Consider the following 19,594-nt stretch of genomic DNA (forward strand, 5'->3'; position numbering starts at 1 on the left):
ACTTTGTGAAATATTTTGGTGCTGCACCTTCTTAGAGATTCAATTTTATTCCTGTTAAAAGCAGTGGCACTCTTTCCCAGCACTTGTTGAGCTGTAAATAAGTATATGTGAAGCTCACTGTTTTAATTCATTAATTTGCTTTAAGTTCAACCTCTTAGGGATTTACCTGGTTTAAATTCTTACTAGTAATTTCTTATATTGTAATGAAAAGCTTGTGCTCTATGTATAAAACTTTATTAAAAAAAAAAAGTTATCTAAATTCACAATAGCCTGTAATTGTAACCTAAATAAAAACCAGGCACGAACAAGGTGATACTTAGGGTTTGCAGAGGCAGGCTGTCAGCCTCGTAAAGGGCCTTAATGAAGTCTTGCATATTGTAATTTGAGGGGCTTTTATGTGGGGCTGTGTTGAGGGGAAAGGTTGCAGGGAAAGCTTCAGGCAGGAAGCTTTTAACATCTAAATGCAAAAAGTTTCCCTGCCATACGCTTACAGAAAACTGAACGGTCTTAAATATACCTGGAAATCTAAATATCTGCAAGGTAAGGAACCTTTGCTACTTTGAGTAAGAAAGGAAACACATCTCTTGAACCCTTACATTCTTGCTTGAGTAGTTACTTCGTTTTTTGTATTGCCACTGCAAAACCATTGCTGAAGACCCACAATCCAGCTTCCTTTTTTTTTTATGTAATTAGTTACCTTTTTTTTTTTACTAGTTTACATCTCTCTGAAAAGGTAAAATAGTGTTCAGTTTTAAAGGATTCACTCCTATGTCATATTTAATTTCTAATGATAAATTCTTTCAGCATAAAATTATTAAACTAGCTCAATAAGCAAGAGGGTGCTATTATCACTGCAGGCTAAAACTTTCAACATTTTTAATGTGTTAGCATCTGGAATAATAGAAGGGTAAAAGAGCAGGTAGTCATGGCTGCAGTTAGCATGTCAGGCTTTCATTTTTTCTTCCTGCTTGAAAAAAGCTTATTTGTTGATGTTCTTCAATCCAAAATGAGCTTCTAAGGATTAACTTGAAAGATTTTTTTTTAACAGCCCAGCTCTGCACTCACACTTCTGTTTTACTTATTACACTTCTTCACATATTAGTAGTGTCATACCAGGAGCAACAGGCAAATCTGAGATCAAATCTTGGCATGTAAGATTTCTTGTGAGTTTATTTGTGGTTTATATCTGAAAGAAATGTGTGTTAATCTTCCCAGGTGTGAATTTTGATATTACAGCCCTTCTTTTTGTAAAGTACGGTATAAGTTTTAAATTTTAATACAGTATTGGTTTCTTTTCCTTATGACTAAGATGTTAAGACTGCTGCCCATAAATTTCAGGTGCAATTTCATAGCTCCCATGATTTTATAACAGGATCTTCAGGCCTTTCATCTTCTTAAAACGAGATAGGTACTGTTTGCTGTAGTAGTATATATTATTTTGATCTGTAAATTTCTTACACATATAAGGTCTGCTCAGTATTCAGCGCTGAAACTAAGTTGAAGATTGGTACTCTTGCTTTGAAGACAGAAATAAGGTTCAGCAACTAAGCACTTTGATGCTAAATGGCTTGACATGGCTAAAATTGCTTGACATTGTTACTAGCTTGTATTCTTAAAGTTGGCATTGCTATACCTGGAATCCACTGCTGAAAGCAGCAATAAGCCACTTCCGTAAATGCCTTTTTTAAGTCAGTTGTTTTATGATCTTTTAATAATTGATACTATGTGCTAGTTAATGCCAGTTTAGTAGAAATTTCATTACTCTTTATCAGGGTGCATTAAATATTTATGAAACTTAAAATACCCCAGATAATAAAACATTTCAGCCAACGATGCCTGTGGCTAAAGGTTTGCTAATGCTCATGAAAGTTAGTAGTAAGGTTTCTTAGGGTTAGAGGATTGTGTCATTATTTTTCTTTTCCTTGTTATTTAATGCAGATTTGTAAGATCTAACCAAAGTTGTTTGTATATAAAATTTCAAAAAAAGGAAAGAAAACCCAAACCAAACAAACCCCCAAAAAGTAGAGACAAACCATAGGCTTGCCACTCCTAGGGAACCTCAGTTACTCTGTATTTTTTTTTTAAGATACTTGTGACTCAAATCACTTCACTTTTGAAAAAAAAAAAAAAAAAAAAAAAAAAAAAAAAAAAAAAAAAAAAACTACTTTTAAAAGCAGTGCTCTTAAAACTCCTCCAAAATGAGCTTCTAAGGATTAACTTGAAAGATTTTTTTTTAACAGCCCAGCTCTGCACTCACACTTCTGTTTTACTTATTACACTTCTTCACATATTAGTAGTGTCATACCAGGAGCAACAGGCAAATCTGAGATCAAATCTTGGCATGTAAGATTTCTTGTGAGTTTATTTGTGGTTTATATCTGAAAGAAATGTGTGTTAATCTTCCCAGGTGTGAATTTTGATATTACAGCCCTTCTTTTTGTAAAGTACGGTATAAGTTTTAAATTTTAATACAGTATTGGTTTCTTTTCCTTATGACTAAGATGTTAAGACTGCTGCCCATAAATTTCAGGTGCAATTTCATAGCTCCCATGATTTTATAACAGGATCTTCAGGCCTTTCATCTTCTTAAAACGAGATAGGTACTGTTTGCTGTAGTAGTATATATTATTTTGATCTGTAAATTTCTTACACATATAAGGTCTGCTCAGTATTCAGCGCTGAAACTAAGTTGAAGATTGGTACTCTTGCTTTGAAGACAGAAATAAGGTTCAGCAACTAAGCACTTTGATGCTAAATGGCTTGACATGGCTAAAATTGCTTGACATTGTTACTAGCTTGTATTCTTAAAGTTGGCATTGCTATACCTGGAATCCACTGCTGAAAGCAGCAATAAGCCACTTCCGTAAATGCCTTTTTTAAGTCAGTTGTTTTATGATCTTTTAATAATTGATACTATGTGCTAGTTAATGCCAGTTTAGTAGAAATTTCATTACTCTTTATCAGGGTGCATTAAATATTTATGAAACTTAAAATACCCCAGATAATAAAACATTTCAGCCAACGATGCCTGTGGCTAAAGGTTTGCTAATGCTCATGAAAGTTAGTAGTAAGGTTTCTTAGGGTTAGAGGATTGTGTCATTATTTTTCTTTTCCTTGTTATTTAATGCAGATTTGTAAGATCTAACCAAAGTTGTTTGTATATAAAATTTCAAAAAAAGGAAAGAAAACCCAAACCAAACAAACCCCCAAAAAGTAGAGACAAACCATAGGCTTGCCACTCCTAGGGAACCTCAGTTACTCTGTATTTTTTTTTTAAGATACTTGTGACTCAAATCACTTCACTTTTGAAAAAAAAAAAAAAAAAAAAAAAAAAAAAAAAAAAAACAAAAAACAAAAACAACTACTTTTGAATGCAGTGCTCTTAAAAGTCCCTAAAGTGAAAATTAGAGGTCATGATGAGATACCAAAACAAAATTTAAATTCCATAGGTGTAGCCAAGCTCTGGGTCTGCAATGGCATATGTTTCAGCAGCCGAGTGTTTGAGACTTATAGGTTGACTTGTGCAGTCCACAGTGAAGCTCATACTGCTGTGGGGAGGCTGCAGCTGGTACTAGAGTCAAGTAGTTTAAAGCTCCTTTGGTCTGTGTGGGCTGCAATCACACTTCCTAAATGCTGCATAGACCTATTTTAGTGTCAGGAGTTTTGGTGTGGAAATCATCTTTATATCTCTCTAGTTGTTTTCAGCACTCGGGGTCCTTTTTAAGGAGATTTCTTGGGCTGCTTTGGCTGTGTAAGTTAGTCTTTAGATATTTTATCTCCAGGTGTCGTAATTTCAGGCATTAGAATTTCCAGCTTTACTTTTTTCAGGTACTTGTTGAATTGCTTAAATAATATCCTTGAAAGGTAAAAGATCTAAGTTAGCAATCATAACCTGAAATAGTAATTCTTATTTCTGCATAGTCTATTTGAATTTTGATGTTGATTAGATCATCTCACTTATTTTTTTTTACTTAATGCTTATCCATCTTGTAAGAATTGCTTTCAAGTTTCAGAGTAATATGTTTGCTTTTCTTCAGTATTTGATGCCCATTCAATAACCATAGGACTACTGTTACTGTGTTTCAGGGAATGGTACCATTTGTGTTTGTGGGAACCAAGGATAGCATCACTAATGCAACTGTTCTTCTGGATTATCATCTTAATTATTTAAAGGTGAGGAAAGTGATGCTGCTTTACCACTGGAATTTTTCTATCAATACTCAAGATGGTTAACAATAAGATGATGGTCAACGTCTGCTTGGGCCCCAAAAGGCTGTTGAAAAATTGCTGTTGTAACAGGTTTTCAGTCAAAATGGGCTTCTTGTAGAAAGAAAAGGTTTTATAAAATGAACTATTAATCTGAAGGAGGGGGTGAAAAACAGGTTTTTTTCAGAATGCAAAATACAAAGAAATAAAAAAATACTATCTCAAAAAAAAATACAACTTTATACACAAGGAATAATCAGTCTCTCATGCAACTACAAGGCAGGCAGGGCTCTATGGGGAGATCTTGTTTACAGTGGGCATTTCATTCTAAAACCCTGAACTTCTTTTTCTCTAGTTAATTGACATTTCGTACTTCAGGACGTTTTGTAGGCAATTCAGCTTTGTACATGGTGTTTTCTCACGGCTCCATAACTTCTCCAGTAGTCTGCAGTGCTTGTTGTCTTTTGTGCATTTTTGCTTATAGCTGTTATGGCCAGGTGATCTCTGTCAGGGCCAGATGTTAACAGTAGGGATTGCTTTGAGTTCATTTTGTTAAATATATTCTTGCATCTCTTGAAACCTCAAGACCATTCGTAATTGGATACATGTCCACTTTGTGTAGTAGCTATCACTGAATACTCTAGAATGCTGAGATTTCTAGTACTGAAAAATTAAGCTCTTTTCTTGCATGCTTATTATTTCAGAATATAAAGACACAATTTGAGCATGCAGGGATGAGTTTGGGAAAGCCAAACTCCATCTGGAGTTGAATGTGGCAAGGGATGTGACAGGCAACAAAAGGCTTTCTAGAGGTGTATTGGCAGCAGCAGGAGTACTGCAGAAAATGCAGGCCTGCTGCTGAATAGAGTAGGGAAGGGGAACCAAAGGAAGAAGCTGAAGTACTCAATGTCATCTTTGCTTCTTTTTTATTTTATTTTTTTAATTTTATAAGATGTGTCCTAAGAATTACAAGGCTCTTGAAAACAATGGGAGAGTCTGGAGCAAGGACTTAACCCTCCTAAAGGAAGACTGAGTTAGGGAACATCTGGGAGAAAAAAAAATAAAAGGGAGATGCGCAGGTCAGCAGGACCTGATGGGATGCATCCCTGAGTGCTAAGGGATCTTCTCAAAGTCCTAGATAGACACGGTGACCTGCAGGGGTTCCTTCCAATATCACACTGAAACTTTCATAACTAACTTTCTCCCTGATAAAATTTAATTTAAAAAAAAAAAAAGCTGCCACTTTTTGATCTTAGCTAGACAACATCTCAAACTTACAAAAGTATTATCTGAATATATGTCCCTGTAGATAATTATTGTGTCTATCTCTTTTACTAGTTATGTGTGGTAAGAATTCTGTGTGCTGGCTGTCTTACTGTGCCTGAAATACAGCACTTTGGTCTCTGCACTTTTAGGCTGCCTCACTTCCCTGGTGTTATTCATTGTAATTAAGTAGAATTTAACAGCAGTGTAACCTCTAGCCCTTTTTATGAGACAACATTATTATGTCACAACTGTTTGATTATTTTGGTATTTGTTACATGCAACTGTGTAAGAATCATGTGTTGGATCTAAAACTTCTAAATTATACCATTGCTGGAAAGCTATAAGTGGATGGTATTACTGTGTTCAAAAATAATGTTAGTTCCTCTGTTTAAAAATGTTTGACTTCCTTAAGGGTAAAGATCTCATAAACTTAATGCCAAGGTATAGTTATTTCTGTCTCCTGAAAACAGTTGATCTGAGTGCTTTGTCTTGATATATCTTCTTTAAACAACCCTAAACTTGCCAACAGTGCCACAGGGAGGGTTGTATTGGTAACAGACAAACATTTGAAAGTGTTTTTTCGGTAAGCAAATTATTCTCAAAGCTGAGTTACTGTTTGAGTATTAAATATTAGTGGCAATACTCAAGTTTCTGCTTTCTGAGAACTGCATGTCTGTAGGTTCAGATGATTAAATAGTGGTTACATATGACTTGCTGTGCTTGTGTTTGTGTAGGAAGTAGACCAGCTGCGTTTGGAAAGATTGCAAATTGATGAGCAGCTTCGACAGATTGGAGCTACTTCTAGGCCACCACCCAATCGTACTGACAAAGAAAAAGGGTACATGACTGATGATGGTCCAGGTATTGGACGCGGTAGTCGACCTTACAGAAACAGAGGGCATAGCAGGCGTGGTCCAGGCTATGCTTCAGGTACGTAACTAAAACTACACTTATAGTTTTAAGAGTGGCCTGTTGGTCTTTTGATTTCTTGAAAAAGACTGCACTTGGAAACAGAGCTGTTAAAACAGAAATGCAGTGAATATTGAGGATTAATATTCGAAGATTAGGACTCTGCTGTAGAAGATATTCTGCTATCTTAAATCTAAATATTTGTAAGCGAAGATGTTCTGTAGCTTAATTTGCAGAAAGACTGTTTTCCTCATTAAATTGAACTTTCGTGGTTTTGCTACAAGAGCATAATCACCAAAATACAGTATTTGTCTTTGAAACCTTGTGTAATTCATTAATGAATAGTTTTCAGGATTGTGGTGCTTCAGAGCAATCTATTACTTCGTTATCCATAATTCAGGTCAGCTGGTGTTTGTCCTGACTGAAAGGACTATGTTATGAGCCTGAGAAGACAGTCTTAGCTTACATTCTACATGATACAAAAATAATGTGGTTTTTGCTGAAGCTGTTTTAACTATTTTTAGAAGATGAGCTCACCTGGCTGGAAAGGATTACAGGCAGGGGGAGACTGGGGAAAAGAACCAGCTTTCATCAATGATGGCAATTTGTTAACTGGAAAAATTGTAATGGCCAGTTATTTTGAATTTGTTTCATTTCTAGCATTCTGACTTTGTTCTCTGCTTTTGTAGTGTGTGTTACAGGCTGTTTCAGGATGAATTTTTTCCTTTTCATAGAGTAGTTGCAGTGGTGAGGGGAGACAGGACAGGTTATATTCAGAACTTTCAGATTTAAATTACGGAAGAAGGCCTAGTCTATAAACTTCTTACATTTTACTAGACGTATTACTATATTTGTATAGTAGAGTCAACAATATATTGATGACTGATAGCACCAGGTAACTGTATGTGCAGCACACTTAGTTAACCTTGAACGCACTTCGAACTTTTATTCCTGTGTGTCTTTTTGAATAAGTAATATATTATACACATTTCTGTATTATGTTATAGAGGTTGGGAGGCAAAAAATCGCAGAACTAATTTTTTTTTAAAAAGAAAAAATTTTTAAATATATTCTTTTTTTCATTCTGCTATAGTATTTTCATGCTAAGCTACACTGGCATGTTTGGATTTTTTTATCCTCTTGATAGGAACTAATTCTGAAGCATCAAATGCTTCTGAAACAGAATCTGATCACAGAGATGAACTTAGCGATTGGTCGGCAGCCCCAGCAGAAGAGGAGCGAGACAACTACCTTCGTAGAGGAGATGGGCGAAGACGTGGTGGTGGTGCAAGAGGGCAAGGAGGGAGGGGTCGCGGAGGATTCAAAGGTAAATATAGACTTAATTTTGAAGAAGAGGTCAGTGTTGGAATCCTTAAGCAAGCTCACTTCTGTTAACCTCTTGTTTTGTCATCTTCTCTAGCCTCCTAGCCATCCTGGTGGCCCTCTTCTCAATTCTCTCCACTTTGCCAATATCTTAAATTGAATATTTTATTTCACGTGTTGAATGTTGATCACAGGGGAATAATACCTTCTTTTGACTTACTGGCCACACTCCTCCCAACAGAACCCATTGTTCAGTCAGTTGTCATTGTTGCAAGAGCCCACTTGTGTCTTATTCAAGTTGTCCATCAGGACAGTTTCTTTTGAGTGGAGCTGCTGCATCCATTAAGTCAACAGCGTGTGCTATTGCATGGGGTTATCTTGGTGAAGCTGTGGGACTTGGGATTCCTCTTAAAACCTAATGAGTTTTCTGTCAGTCCATTCCTTCAGCTTGTTTAGCTCCTTGTGATTAGCAGTTCTGAAGTCCAGTGTATCAAACCAGAATTGCTGAGGAGGCATTCCACCCCAGTGCCCCTTCATACATGATATAAAGCCTCTTTCCTATCTAAAGAAACTGGGATAGCATTCTAAATCATTTGCTTTCCTAATATGCATTTTGACTCAAGTTTGTGGGCTGTGCCATCACACATGGAGGTCAAGAAATGAAGCTCTAGTCTGTAAATGGTATAGAAAAATCTTTTATAGTGTCTTATTCAATATCTATATTTCCATCTTCCTGTATTTGAGTTTCATGCAACAGGATTATATAAGGTTGTAATTTGTGGTCAATGGAAAGTAAGGCAAAAGTAAGATGGGAGAACTTAAATTTAAATACATATATTTTATAATGTGATATTTCATTATATTTGTTTAAATATTTTTCTTCACCCATTTATTGAACTTTTTTTTCAAAATATGGGTATTGCTTAATTCAATTAGTTTTTTTTTAAAAAAAAGGCAGTGTGGTATTTAGCTCAAGCCATTAGAAAAAATGTGAACATGTTAAACCATCCTGAAGTTGACTGTGTATTAAGCATAGGAGAGAAGTAATTTTGTGAGTGGTGCTTATCCTTAGTAGACAGTCTCTTTTAAACTGTTGGTTTTAAACACTGAGGTTCTGTCCACTTGTATTAATACCTGAGAACATTTTCTTTGGTGATTCCTGGCCCATAGCTTAAGAACTGTTGTTACATGTTATTAGGAATATTTGTTTATTGGTTTTCTGCATGAAAACTCTGAAGTAATTTCTTATTATGCTTGCGTAAATTTTAAGGTTATATGTGCTTTTCAAACTACTTAGTTGATTAATTCTTCTTACAGGAAATGATGAACAGTCACGAACAGATAACCGTCAGCGTAACTCAAGAGATGCAAAAGGGAGAACAGCAGACGGATCTCTTGAGGTAATTTTTCTCTTATTGGAACTCTGCACTGTTTAAAATTGCATAAGTGTCATATACTGACATTAGAATCTTCAAAGCTGCAAGTGACACAGTAGCCTTGTGGTTCGTTATTCCCTAATTCCCTAATCAGATCTACAAGAATTCTGTGTCATTTTGTAACATAAATGCAGGACTCTCAATTTATCAAGCTGTGTAAAGATGCAATTTTCTAGTGTTAGCTTAGCTCTCCCTTTGGTTAGAACTCTGATCGTGAGTCCCAAGGATTTACTAACCAGCTTCATTTCAGTCTTTGTTCTTACTAGCTTTTTGGTTTTAGCTGTTCTTTCTTGCTGCGTTGTGTATTGTTTGTCGCCTATATACCTGAGGGAGGAGAGTCCTTAACACTTTTTATATAAAGAGAGTGTGTTGTAGCCAGAATCTTCAGAATAACAAAGATTAAACTTCAGAAACTACCTTCACTACTAAATGAAACATTTGCAATTGAAGGCTATGCAATCTAGAAAGTAAGTTAAAAATGCACATCAAGAAAATGTTTAAGTTGTATATTGAAATATTTTTTTATAACCTTAAATATTTTGTAGGCTTTTATAAAGATACTTCTGGAATTTTTTCAGATATGTTTTGCCATGTAAAATTATTCAGGCTGATATTTTATGTATATATGTGAAGTTTCCTTACATGGAAACTGTTCTTGCTTCAAATGATAATGTGCAAACCTTCTACCATCTCTTACCGTGTAGGATGAATTATGTTGGGAGGAAGAAGTAGTGAGCAGCTGCAAGCTGCTGTCTTCTGTGTGGTGTTACCAGGAGTCATGATTCTGATGGGAGATTGAGATGACTCCTGGTTTGGTTTTAGAAAGCTTGTTTAAGAAAGGAAGGGGGTAAAAAAAATGGGACAAGTGACCAAATGCTTAGTTTTTGAAGTGGGAGTGCTGAACCTGAAGGTATGGTACCTGAATACACATCTGAATTGCAAACAAGTCACATGCCAATTTTTTTTTTATGGCAACACAACTTTAAATATAATCAGTAATTTAACTTACAAAGTTTGAAGTAGACAGTGAAGAATTGTGACCCTGAAAAAGAAACTAAGGCACTTATAAGCAAATTATGATTTTTTTTTTTTCTTCTGTTACTCTGTGATATGGATGAGACTATATTCTTTATGAAAATAAATATTTGCATATTGTTGAAACCTGACTGATCAAGTTGTAAAAATTTTGTAATATTTCAAGGAATCAGAGCTTAACCCTTTACAAGCATAAAAATTATGCTTTCAAAATGATTTTTTTGAAATTTTTTATGACTACTTAATTAGGCCACGGAAGTCTTCTTGGTGGATTAAATTACTTTTTCTTTAGATTCAAAAAGTGGCTGGTAGATTTTCCTTTTCTTCCATTGTTAGTATCCTTTCATGGCAACTTTTCCATGTTCTTTTTTTTTAAAAAACATTTGTGTACAATAAGTAGAAAGTTGAATTCTCAAAAATGAAATAATGTTTCATAGTTCCATCTGCTATTAGTTATTCAAATTCATCTTGCACATGCGCACTGGAAAAAATTTTCAGCTTCCAGGGTTAGGTAGACCAGAGGCTTTTTGTTTTGGGGGATTTTTTTAGGTCACAAATATGTGGCATTTTTGAACAGCAGAGAATTCACACTCCATTTCAGCTGGATAGATGTAACAAAGCCATGAGAGTGTGGTACTGTCTGTGTCTCCTGGCTACTTAATAGCACTCCTCCCAGGCTGCTAAGGTAGCAAACGCATAAGGGGTGGATGAGAGGAAGAGAATGCTTTATATAACTCTGACTTGTTCCAGATCAGAATTGACTGCAATAATGAAAGGAGTGTCCACACTAAAACATTACAGAATACCTCCAATGAAGGTAGTCGGCTGCGCACGGGTAAAGAACGTAATCAGAAGAAAGAGAAAGCGGACAGCGCAGATGGTCAACAGCCGCTGGTGAATGGAGTACCCTAAACTGCATAACTCGGAAGTCATATTTCCTATACTGTTTCAGTAATTCCTATTCCATGTTAGAGAAACTTGTTAGGCCAAAGACAAATAGTAGGCAAGATGGCGCAGGGCATGAAATGAACATATGTTCTCTGTTAGCCTTTTTTAACATCAACAGTATGCAGTTGTTTTCAGAATAAGAAGTTATTCAAATATTTGCATAAAAATATCTGAATTTCCAAAAATCGCTTTCAAGTACATATTGCAGTTCAAACAATGAAAGATTCTTTTTTGTTTGTTTTAAAAATACTGAGCTGTGCATTGGTAAACTTTCTGTTCAGTTGTACCATTTTAACACATCGGGTCAAATTCACTGCTCAATTTCAATTTTCAGAATAAATAGTGTTTGCAGTAATCAAATTGGCTTCTGTTTTCAATCTAACTTACAAATTCTTCATGAAATGCTATGTCGTTTTATGTCCTGTGTCAGTTCACATTCTGGTCCACCTTTTTCAATATTTTAGTGGACTCTGAAATATGTGTGATGTAACAATTGTCATTTTCATTAGCAAAAAAAGTTGTATGATCTGTGCCTTTTTTATATCTTGGCAGGTAGGAATATTATATTTGGATGCAGAAATCAGGGAAGATGAGTTGGTAACACTAAATGTAAAATATATGTAGCAATCCTTGTCAGACATTAGTACTTTATAGACAAGTGCATGCTTTCCATAATTTTTTCCTTACATAAACATTGAGTTAGGCAGTTATAAGAATAGGAAATTTATTTTGCACTGAAGATTTGGCAAATAGTGTTATTGAAAAAGGGGTGTAATTTTTTTCTTTGTAGGCAGTACAGAAGCTTTTTTTTAAAAAAAAAAAATTAAAAAACCTTTCCATTGTGGAAAACTAAAAACTCATTGTTACTGAGGGAACAAGTGTAACGTGTTCACAAGCTAGTAATGTGTGCCTGCTATTTGGCCAGATGACCAGTTTAAATCGCTGATGTTTCTCATCCTCCCAAAATTTTTTTGAATTGCTTATTTTAATTCGAGGACTATCTCGGGAGAGGTAGGAGGAAAATCGCCACATGTAATGCCCTGGAAAGTACAGATATAGTCGTCGGAGATGTTGGAGGTAGAATAAAAATTCATCATATTTTGAGGTGAAAGGTCCAAGTTACCAGCCAACTTGAAGGTGTCACAGGATTTGATCCAAAGTACAGTCATACACCAGGGAAGGGTGGGAAATAGAGGGAGGAGCTGTGCTTTCTTTTATTTCTGATCCCACATTAAACTTGCTGGGCAAAACTGTATAAGGATCTTCATCTTAATCCATTTTTATTTAGATTATTCCAGAATGAGAGCCACTGTTTATGTACAGAGTTGTACAAACTTGACCTTGCCTCTGATGTATTTTGTGAGTTTTGTTTCTTTGCTTTTTTTCATTCTTTTTTTTCCTTGCATACAGGTGAGCATACTAAAAATGGCAACGAACTGCACATGATTTAACAAATATAAAAATGTCTTAAAAAGTATTGCCAAACATTAATGTTGATTTCTAGTTATTTATTTTGGGAATGTATAGTATTTGAAAACAGAAATTGGTACCTTGCACACATCATCTGTAAGCTGTTTGGTTTAAAATACTGTAGATAATTAACCAAGGTAGACTGACCTTGTAATGTAACTGCTCTTGGGCAATATTCTCTGTACATATTAGCTACAACAGATTGGATTTTATGTTGACATTTGTTTGGTTATAGTGCAATATATTTTGTATGCAAGCAGTTTCAATAAAGTTTGATCTTCCTCTGCTAACTGATGTTGACGCAATCCTTATAAATGATTGCTTTAAAAAAAATCTCAATTTAAAGTAGAGAGAAAATATTTCTTTGTTTAGACTTTAACTGTAGCCATTGCTTATTTACATGTTTTAGAAGACTTCTAAAATATTACCGACTTTGAAACATATGGCACATAATGCTGAAGAAAACGCAATCTAATTATGGAATGGTACAGTACCTGTTGGGTTGTCACACTACGTGCACTATATTTCTCACATTCAAGCAGTTGAGTTCACTAAGGTGCTAACTAGGTTAAATGTGAAATTACTAAACTACAGTCTGACTAATTAGCTTCATTCCATTTTCAAGTGCATTTTGGGGTTATGACCTTTTACAGTATTTGTGTGCTTAACATGTATCCCTTTCAATTCAAATTCCAGTGTTTCTAAATGTTATTAAATTTCAACAAATTAAACTGTGAATCTAAATGTATAATTTTATTTTGAAAAGTCATGTTGTTACAAAACTTAAAAGTGCAACAAATGTCTGATGCTTGAGTTCAGGTCCGTCCTACTGGTAACTTATAAAGTATGGTTTAATGAATTAAAATTATTTTTAAAATAAAGTTCTTTAAAAAGAGTGAGAGGTATTTGTGAATGATGCCAAAGTCTAAATTCAGTAGGTTTAAGCTCAGAGCCTATGAATTAGCAAATGCTGATGAAAATAGAAACTTTTTGTTCCCTTTCTTTACTAAATGCAGTTTTGTTAATAATGGTGGGAAGTTAAGCTTTTCGGAGTTAGTATAAAACCTTATCAAGGAAAAAAATATTTTTATACAGCTTTTTTGAAACAGACAAAAAATCTCTGAGCATTCGTGAGCTCAAGAAGCAAATAGGTGTAGTTTCTTGAATACAGAAATTATATAAAGTACATAGTTATAGATGAGCTTTAATCTCTCTTTGAGCATTCGTGAGCTCAAGAAGCAAATAGGTGTAGTTTCTTGAATACAGAAATTATATAAAGTACATAGTTATAGATGAGCTTTTTCAGTATTTTGTGTCTCTAACATCAAATGTTACGTACGGTGCTTGCTTTCAGCAAGCCAGAAATGAAATTAGATGCTGCGAGTATGATACTGAGTGTAGACTCTGTGTTCTTTGTAGGAGCAACATGAAATATAACTTATTTTCCTGAACTGCAGTATGTTTCTCTACAAAACCCGTCAGTATTGAATATTAAAAGAGAATAGATTAATTAGCTTCCAGTGAGTATTCCTCAGTCACTTCAGGAACCCTGCTGTATGGTTCTGGTAAGCAGCATTCTGTATTAATCTGCAAGAGGAAAGGTGGGTCTCAAATTTTTTTAGCCTCTGTATTGTTAAAGATTTTGTCTATTTCTAGGAACAGTAAGACTTGTAGTGGAATACCTGTATTGAGGGGTGGGGAAAGATGTTGATACTGGTTATTTTAAGGAATTTTATAAAAAGTGACAAGGCATAGCTTGATGTAATTTCTGCAGTAGTGTGTAATAAGCTTATTTGCTTTCCACTTAACAGTACTTAAGTTTTCATCCTAAATGCACTAGTTAAAGAGTCTTTTCTAGCTGTATTCACATCCATGAAAATCAGGGTGACTAGAAGAACTTTAACCTGTTCTTAATACCTTACTAATACCTTAACAGTGTAAGACAGTTCTATATATGTTATGAAAAGTGAGGTTAATTCTTTAAGTGTTTGGAATAGATTCCTTTTTGATCTGCAAGGTTCTCCTTGTTAAGAGTTTCACTAGGTGTGAGTGCAGTGTAGCGACGGCATTTTTATGCTGGTTTTGTCATTGAAAGAGTTAGATTGACTACAACAGCTCTTTACTTTTCAGCAGTACAAGTCTTTCACAGCAGCCTGTGGATCTTTTGTCTGCATCGGAATGAATCTTTTTTCTACTAACGATTTTTAGATGTATCCTGCATCTGTCACTCTTGCTTTTATGGTTATGAAGATCATTCATCTTGAGCAATTCATGTTGAAGATAAATAATTGCTACTAAGCCATGAATATGAATTTGTTGCCACTATTACTTTTTATGTTTAAAAATTTCTTTACAATAGGCTTCAAAGTAGTAATTTTTGTGTGATTTGAGTACTGTATAGAAGTGGATAATAAAAAAGAGCAACAATTGTAGTTTACTATTTTGTGTTTCTGCTGAGGGTTCAATAGGGCAAGACTTCACCATTTTGCACTGAATATAAGAAACTGATTTGCAGTAAAAGCAGTTAATTTAAAGGAAAAAAAACCAACCAAACAAACCCATGCATGTAGTCTGTATAAATGACTAGGAACTTAACTGTTGTGGAAATGGTACAAGAAAGAATTATTTGGGGTGGTTTGGGATGTTGGACTTGCTTTCTTCACTAGTGGACTAAGGTTGAGCCTTACGTTTAGAATACACTGAGGAGCATCAAGAGTCCTAGATTTAATAAAAGAAAATTAAGTGGTCAACATAAAATTTGGGGGTGATTTTCTCAGATTCTCATCAGTCTCAAAAGTCCCATATTGGTGCATCAGAAATGCATCACGCTATATGCAGTGTTCTGTGAGAGTAATCAACATGGAAAATCTTAATTGCATGTAAAATCATGCTTCAGAAAATGAAGAATGTTTTGTCTGTAGTAGACATTTCTAAGTATCTCTTCTTTGATACTATTGAGAGTGGCTGTGTCTACTTTATACAGAATAATGAAATTGAGTCTGTATGTTGTTGCTTATATTATCAAGCTAATGCTTCATACAAATTAGGCTGAGTCACCCTTTAAATTTGTTACTCAATTAACCACAATGGAAAAAACCCCCACAATGTTTGCATGTGTATATATAACTTGATTCAAGATCACTTACGTGTTCAAATGGATGTTGTAGCGTACCTTATTTCAAACTGCTTTAGGCAGCTTGGCTGTTCGGAGAAGCGCTGATTTTGGATCATCTGTGTTTACTTTAAGTTTCCTTTTTTTTTTTTTAAAAACACTGTACCTAGTGCATTTAGAATACAGTGAGGAGAATCAACAGTCCTAGATTTAATAAAAGAAAATTAAGTGGTCAACATAAAATTTGGGGGTGATTTTCTCAGATTCTCATCAGTCTCAAAAGTCCCATATTTGTGCATCAGAAATGCATCATGCTATATGCAGTGTTCTGTGAGAGTAATCAACATGGAAAATCTTAATTGCATGTAAAATCATGCTTCAGAAAATGAAGAATGTTTTATCTGTAGTAGACATTTCTAAGTATCTCTTCTTTGATACTATTGAGAGTGGCTGTGTCTACTTTATACAGAATAATGAAATTGAGTCTGTATGTTGTTGCTTATATTATCAAGCTAATGCTTCATACAAATTAGGCTGAGTCACCCTTTAAATTTGTTACTCAATTAACCACAATGGAAAAAACCCCCACAATGTTTGCATGTGTATATATAACTTGATTCAAGATCACTTACGTGTTCAAATGGATGTTGTAGCGTACCTTATTTCAAACTGCTTTAGGCAGCTTGGCTGTTTGGAGAAGCGCTGATTTTGGATCATCTGTGTTTACTTTAAGTTTCCTTTTTTTTTTTTAAACACTGTACCTAGTCTACTCAAAGGGCCTTTCCTTAATAAAAGGAATGGAAATGTCTAAGGAAGATAAATATCAGGCTGTGCTTTTATTTCAAGTGTGCAGATATTTGATGAACCTGTGGGATGATAGTGTTACCTAATTAATTCACATTTAGTGGATTATTGGGAAGCTCTAACTTAAGCACTCTTATCAAACTTAGTCTGTTTTGAGAGGAGTGTGTTTTGATGTCCTAAAGTATCTATTACCTGTTTGTGTTGCACACTGAACTGGAAAAATCAAGCATAAACTTGATTTTAACTTAATGAATGAGATGACTAAGAGGCTTTGCAACAGTTGGGGAGATGGGGGCTGTTTGTTTTTTTTTTTGAACTGCATGTGCAGCCTTTTTCTGGCCACTCTGATGCATTTCTCACATCTGTACTGTTCTTTCTGAGCTTCACCATGGTAACGGGAGCCCATTGTGGTGAGCTTTGGTTCCATGTTGTCCTAACCAGTCTGTAGCTGCTGTGCTCTGGGTAGCCGTGCCGTGGTCGTCTTGTTCCAACAGTTGCAGAGAAGACAGCAAAAGTAGTATGTAATGGGGAAAAATGGAATTGGGTCTATCTCCCTTGTTTTCCTTCTCCTAGGAATTGTTTTCCTCTTCCCAGTTTGTCCTGGATGGCATTAGATTTTAATAGGTATCCTGGAAAACATGAATCTTGTTCTCTTAAGAAATATTTTCACATTTAACTACCAAAGCAAAGTTTCTCTGTGGCAGAGGATGTGCTTGTATGTTGTTCTACAGAACAGGTTCATTCCAACGGGAGGGAAGCTTTCCTTATTTAGGAGGAGTCTAGAGAGAACAGACCCTTTAAAAGGCCAATACCTGTGTAAAATGCAATCTTTCTTTTCCCTGTATAGCACTTCAGAAAATGGGGTTCTCCTCCTTTACCAATACTAATAAAATAACGCCTAGTTTTAGGCTGTTTTAACAACTAAATATATGTGGTAATAATTGAAAAAGACTTTTTTAGGATAACAACAGGAGCAGCAGGCAAAATGCAATATAGCATCTGGCAAAGCAATCCTCGGGGGTCAGTTGGAGGTAAAAAACCCAGCTTAAACCTGCTGTTAGGTTACTACAAATGACTTGGGGATTTCAAAAACTATTTTTATCCATAATACAATTTCAAACTACCTTTTAAAAATGTTTTTATCCAAAGCATCTCATACACTCTGATTTTGAAAAGACTGAAGAATTCAAGAAGGTAAATGGATTCAGTTTTAGGTTTCCAACAATTTTACTTCTTCAGTCCTGATCCTGTTCATTAAACCCGGATTGAAATTTTTAGCTAAAAGGGATCTTTTTAAGGTGACTGTTGTCCAGCTCTAGGACACTTCAGAGTTTTCTAGCTAGTGTCTGTTAACAGAATGCCTCCCTTTATGCTCTCTTTAAATGAGTAATTTCTTCAAAATCACTTACTGGAAAAAAAAAAAAATCTGCTGGGTTTGGCCACCTCCTTATTGTAAAAAAAGGGGCTGTCCTGCTCTGTGCAACAATCTGCTGTCATGTTTGATCTTAACTTCATATTTATGGATTAGAACAATATTTTTTTTAAATGCATAACGACATAGCTATTGTTACTGTTGGTTTTATTGCAGTAATGCTGCTAAGGGGCACCCATCTAGCGTGGAGTTGTGGGGTACTGGTGTTGCTTTATTGCATCAATTCAAGTGAGTATTGGAAAGAGAAAAGCATTGCCATAGAAGAAACAAGTATTTTCACTAGCCAGAAGTTAAGTTCATAATTCTGGTGTCTTGGTAATAATTGAAAAATACTGAAAAATATTGCAAACAGTTAATTACTCCAGAAACGATTGATCAGTCTTGACCCTTAAATGCAGCAAAATGTGGGGTTTTTCCCCACAACTAAAGTTCCTGTTTCCCTCATTGTATGCGAAACAAATGCTGGTTGTTTCATCCTTGGCAGTCTGTCTTGCTTTTATTTTACCTTTGATTATAGATTCTTCTGTTTTTTCCCTACAATGTCTTTGTTTCAGCATACAATTAAAGGATTTCTATAATCTGTTGAGATTTTATGTGTTTGCTTACTACAGCAGGTGCCTTAAAATAGTTAGCAAAGATTTTTGGCTGATAACTTGCACTCACACCAGAAGTTAAATTTGGTCATTTGATGTGTGTAGAGGAGCAGCCCACACATTAAGCTTTCCTTTGATCCTTTGTGCATTGAGAAACCAGACTTCAGAGACTGCCTTTTGAGATCGTGGTGAAAGGCCATCGGTTGCTGCAAGTGTCATTGTGAAATGTTTCTGCACTATCTCTATGAGGAAGTAGTTCTGGTTTAAAAAAGAAAAAGAAAGAAAAAAAGAACCCCAACCAGAACACTTTTCCAGGCATTGTATGTGTGTGAGCTCTAATATAGATATAAATGTGATTCATCATTTATGTGATGCAGCATGTATTGATCAGCAGTGACCATTAAACCTACATGTATGGTTTGTCTCTTTAAACATGGTATATTCTTGGATAATTCTTACCAAACTGATTGTTGTATACCTCATCTCAGGAACTTCCTGTGAAATCTTTACAAATTCTTCAAAATTTTCTATTCTGTCTCAGTTATTGGTGGGGAGGAGCAACACAACTGTTTGTGAACTTTGCTGGTCACAGTTCTGCTATACATTACTTTCAGATTCTCTATTTTGACACATGTCCCATTCTCCCCAGTCTGATGCTTCTTTTACCCAAAGGAGCTTTGTATGGCATGAAAGAGGCAAGTTGTGCCCCAAGAATTTATACACCTGGGGCTCCTGATGATGCTCACTGAGGAATCATCCAAAAGACTGAAGTTGTTCAATACCTTAGTTTTCAGTTAGGCCATGATCTCACTTCTGTTCACAAGGAGCTATAAAACCGTGAAATGGCTTTCAACAAACTCCATCGCTGGAAGCTATTAAAGTTGTGAATGTGTAAGTTTCTCATATGGAGAGAGAAAAAAGGCAAGCAAATAGGAATACTGGGTTTGGGGTGTTATCCTTAATGTGGAGTCCCACTGTGATTTGCACTTTTGGCTTAATGAAAAAGAGATGTCGTGAGGCAACAAGGTTTACTGATGCCACATTTTTTGGAGTAGTGTAA

General features: G+C 35.3%; 1 protein-coding gene across 4 annotated transcripts in view; it reads left to right on the forward strand.

The window, feature by feature from the left end:
* The window catches only part of FMR1 (fragile X mental retardation 1), a 33,924-nt gene extending 20,432 nt beyond the window's left edge, over window positions 1-13,492 (forward strand). For 2 of the 4 annotated variants that reach the window (XM_014955235.1, XM_014955237.1), the window contains 5 exons: window positions 4,087-4,173; window positions 6,207-6,402; window positions 7,529-7,708; window positions 9,022-9,104; window positions 10,926-13,488. In XM_014955235.1, the coding sequence (XP_014810721.1) occupies window positions 4,087-4,173; window positions 6,207-6,402; window positions 7,529-7,708; window positions 9,022-9,104; window positions 10,926-11,087 (708 nt within the window). In that variant the 3' untranslated portion in view covers window positions 11,088-13,488. Of the gene's footprint in view, window positions 1-4,086; window positions 4,174-6,206; window positions 6,403-7,528; window positions 7,709-9,021; window positions 9,105-10,925 lie in introns of all 4 variants that reach the window. The other 2 variants (XM_014955238.1, XM_014955239.1) reach the window with 2 other exon arrangements.
* Window positions 13,493-19,594: the final 6,102 nt, after the last annotated feature.

This window comes from Calidris pugnax, unplaced genomic scaffold (assembly GCF_001431845.1).
Source record: "Calidris pugnax isolate Ruff unplaced genomic scaffold, ASM143184v1 scaffold38, whole genome shotgun sequence".
Taxonomy (NCBI): Eukaryota; Metazoa; Chordata; class Aves; order Charadriiformes; family Scolopacidae; genus Calidris; species Calidris pugnax.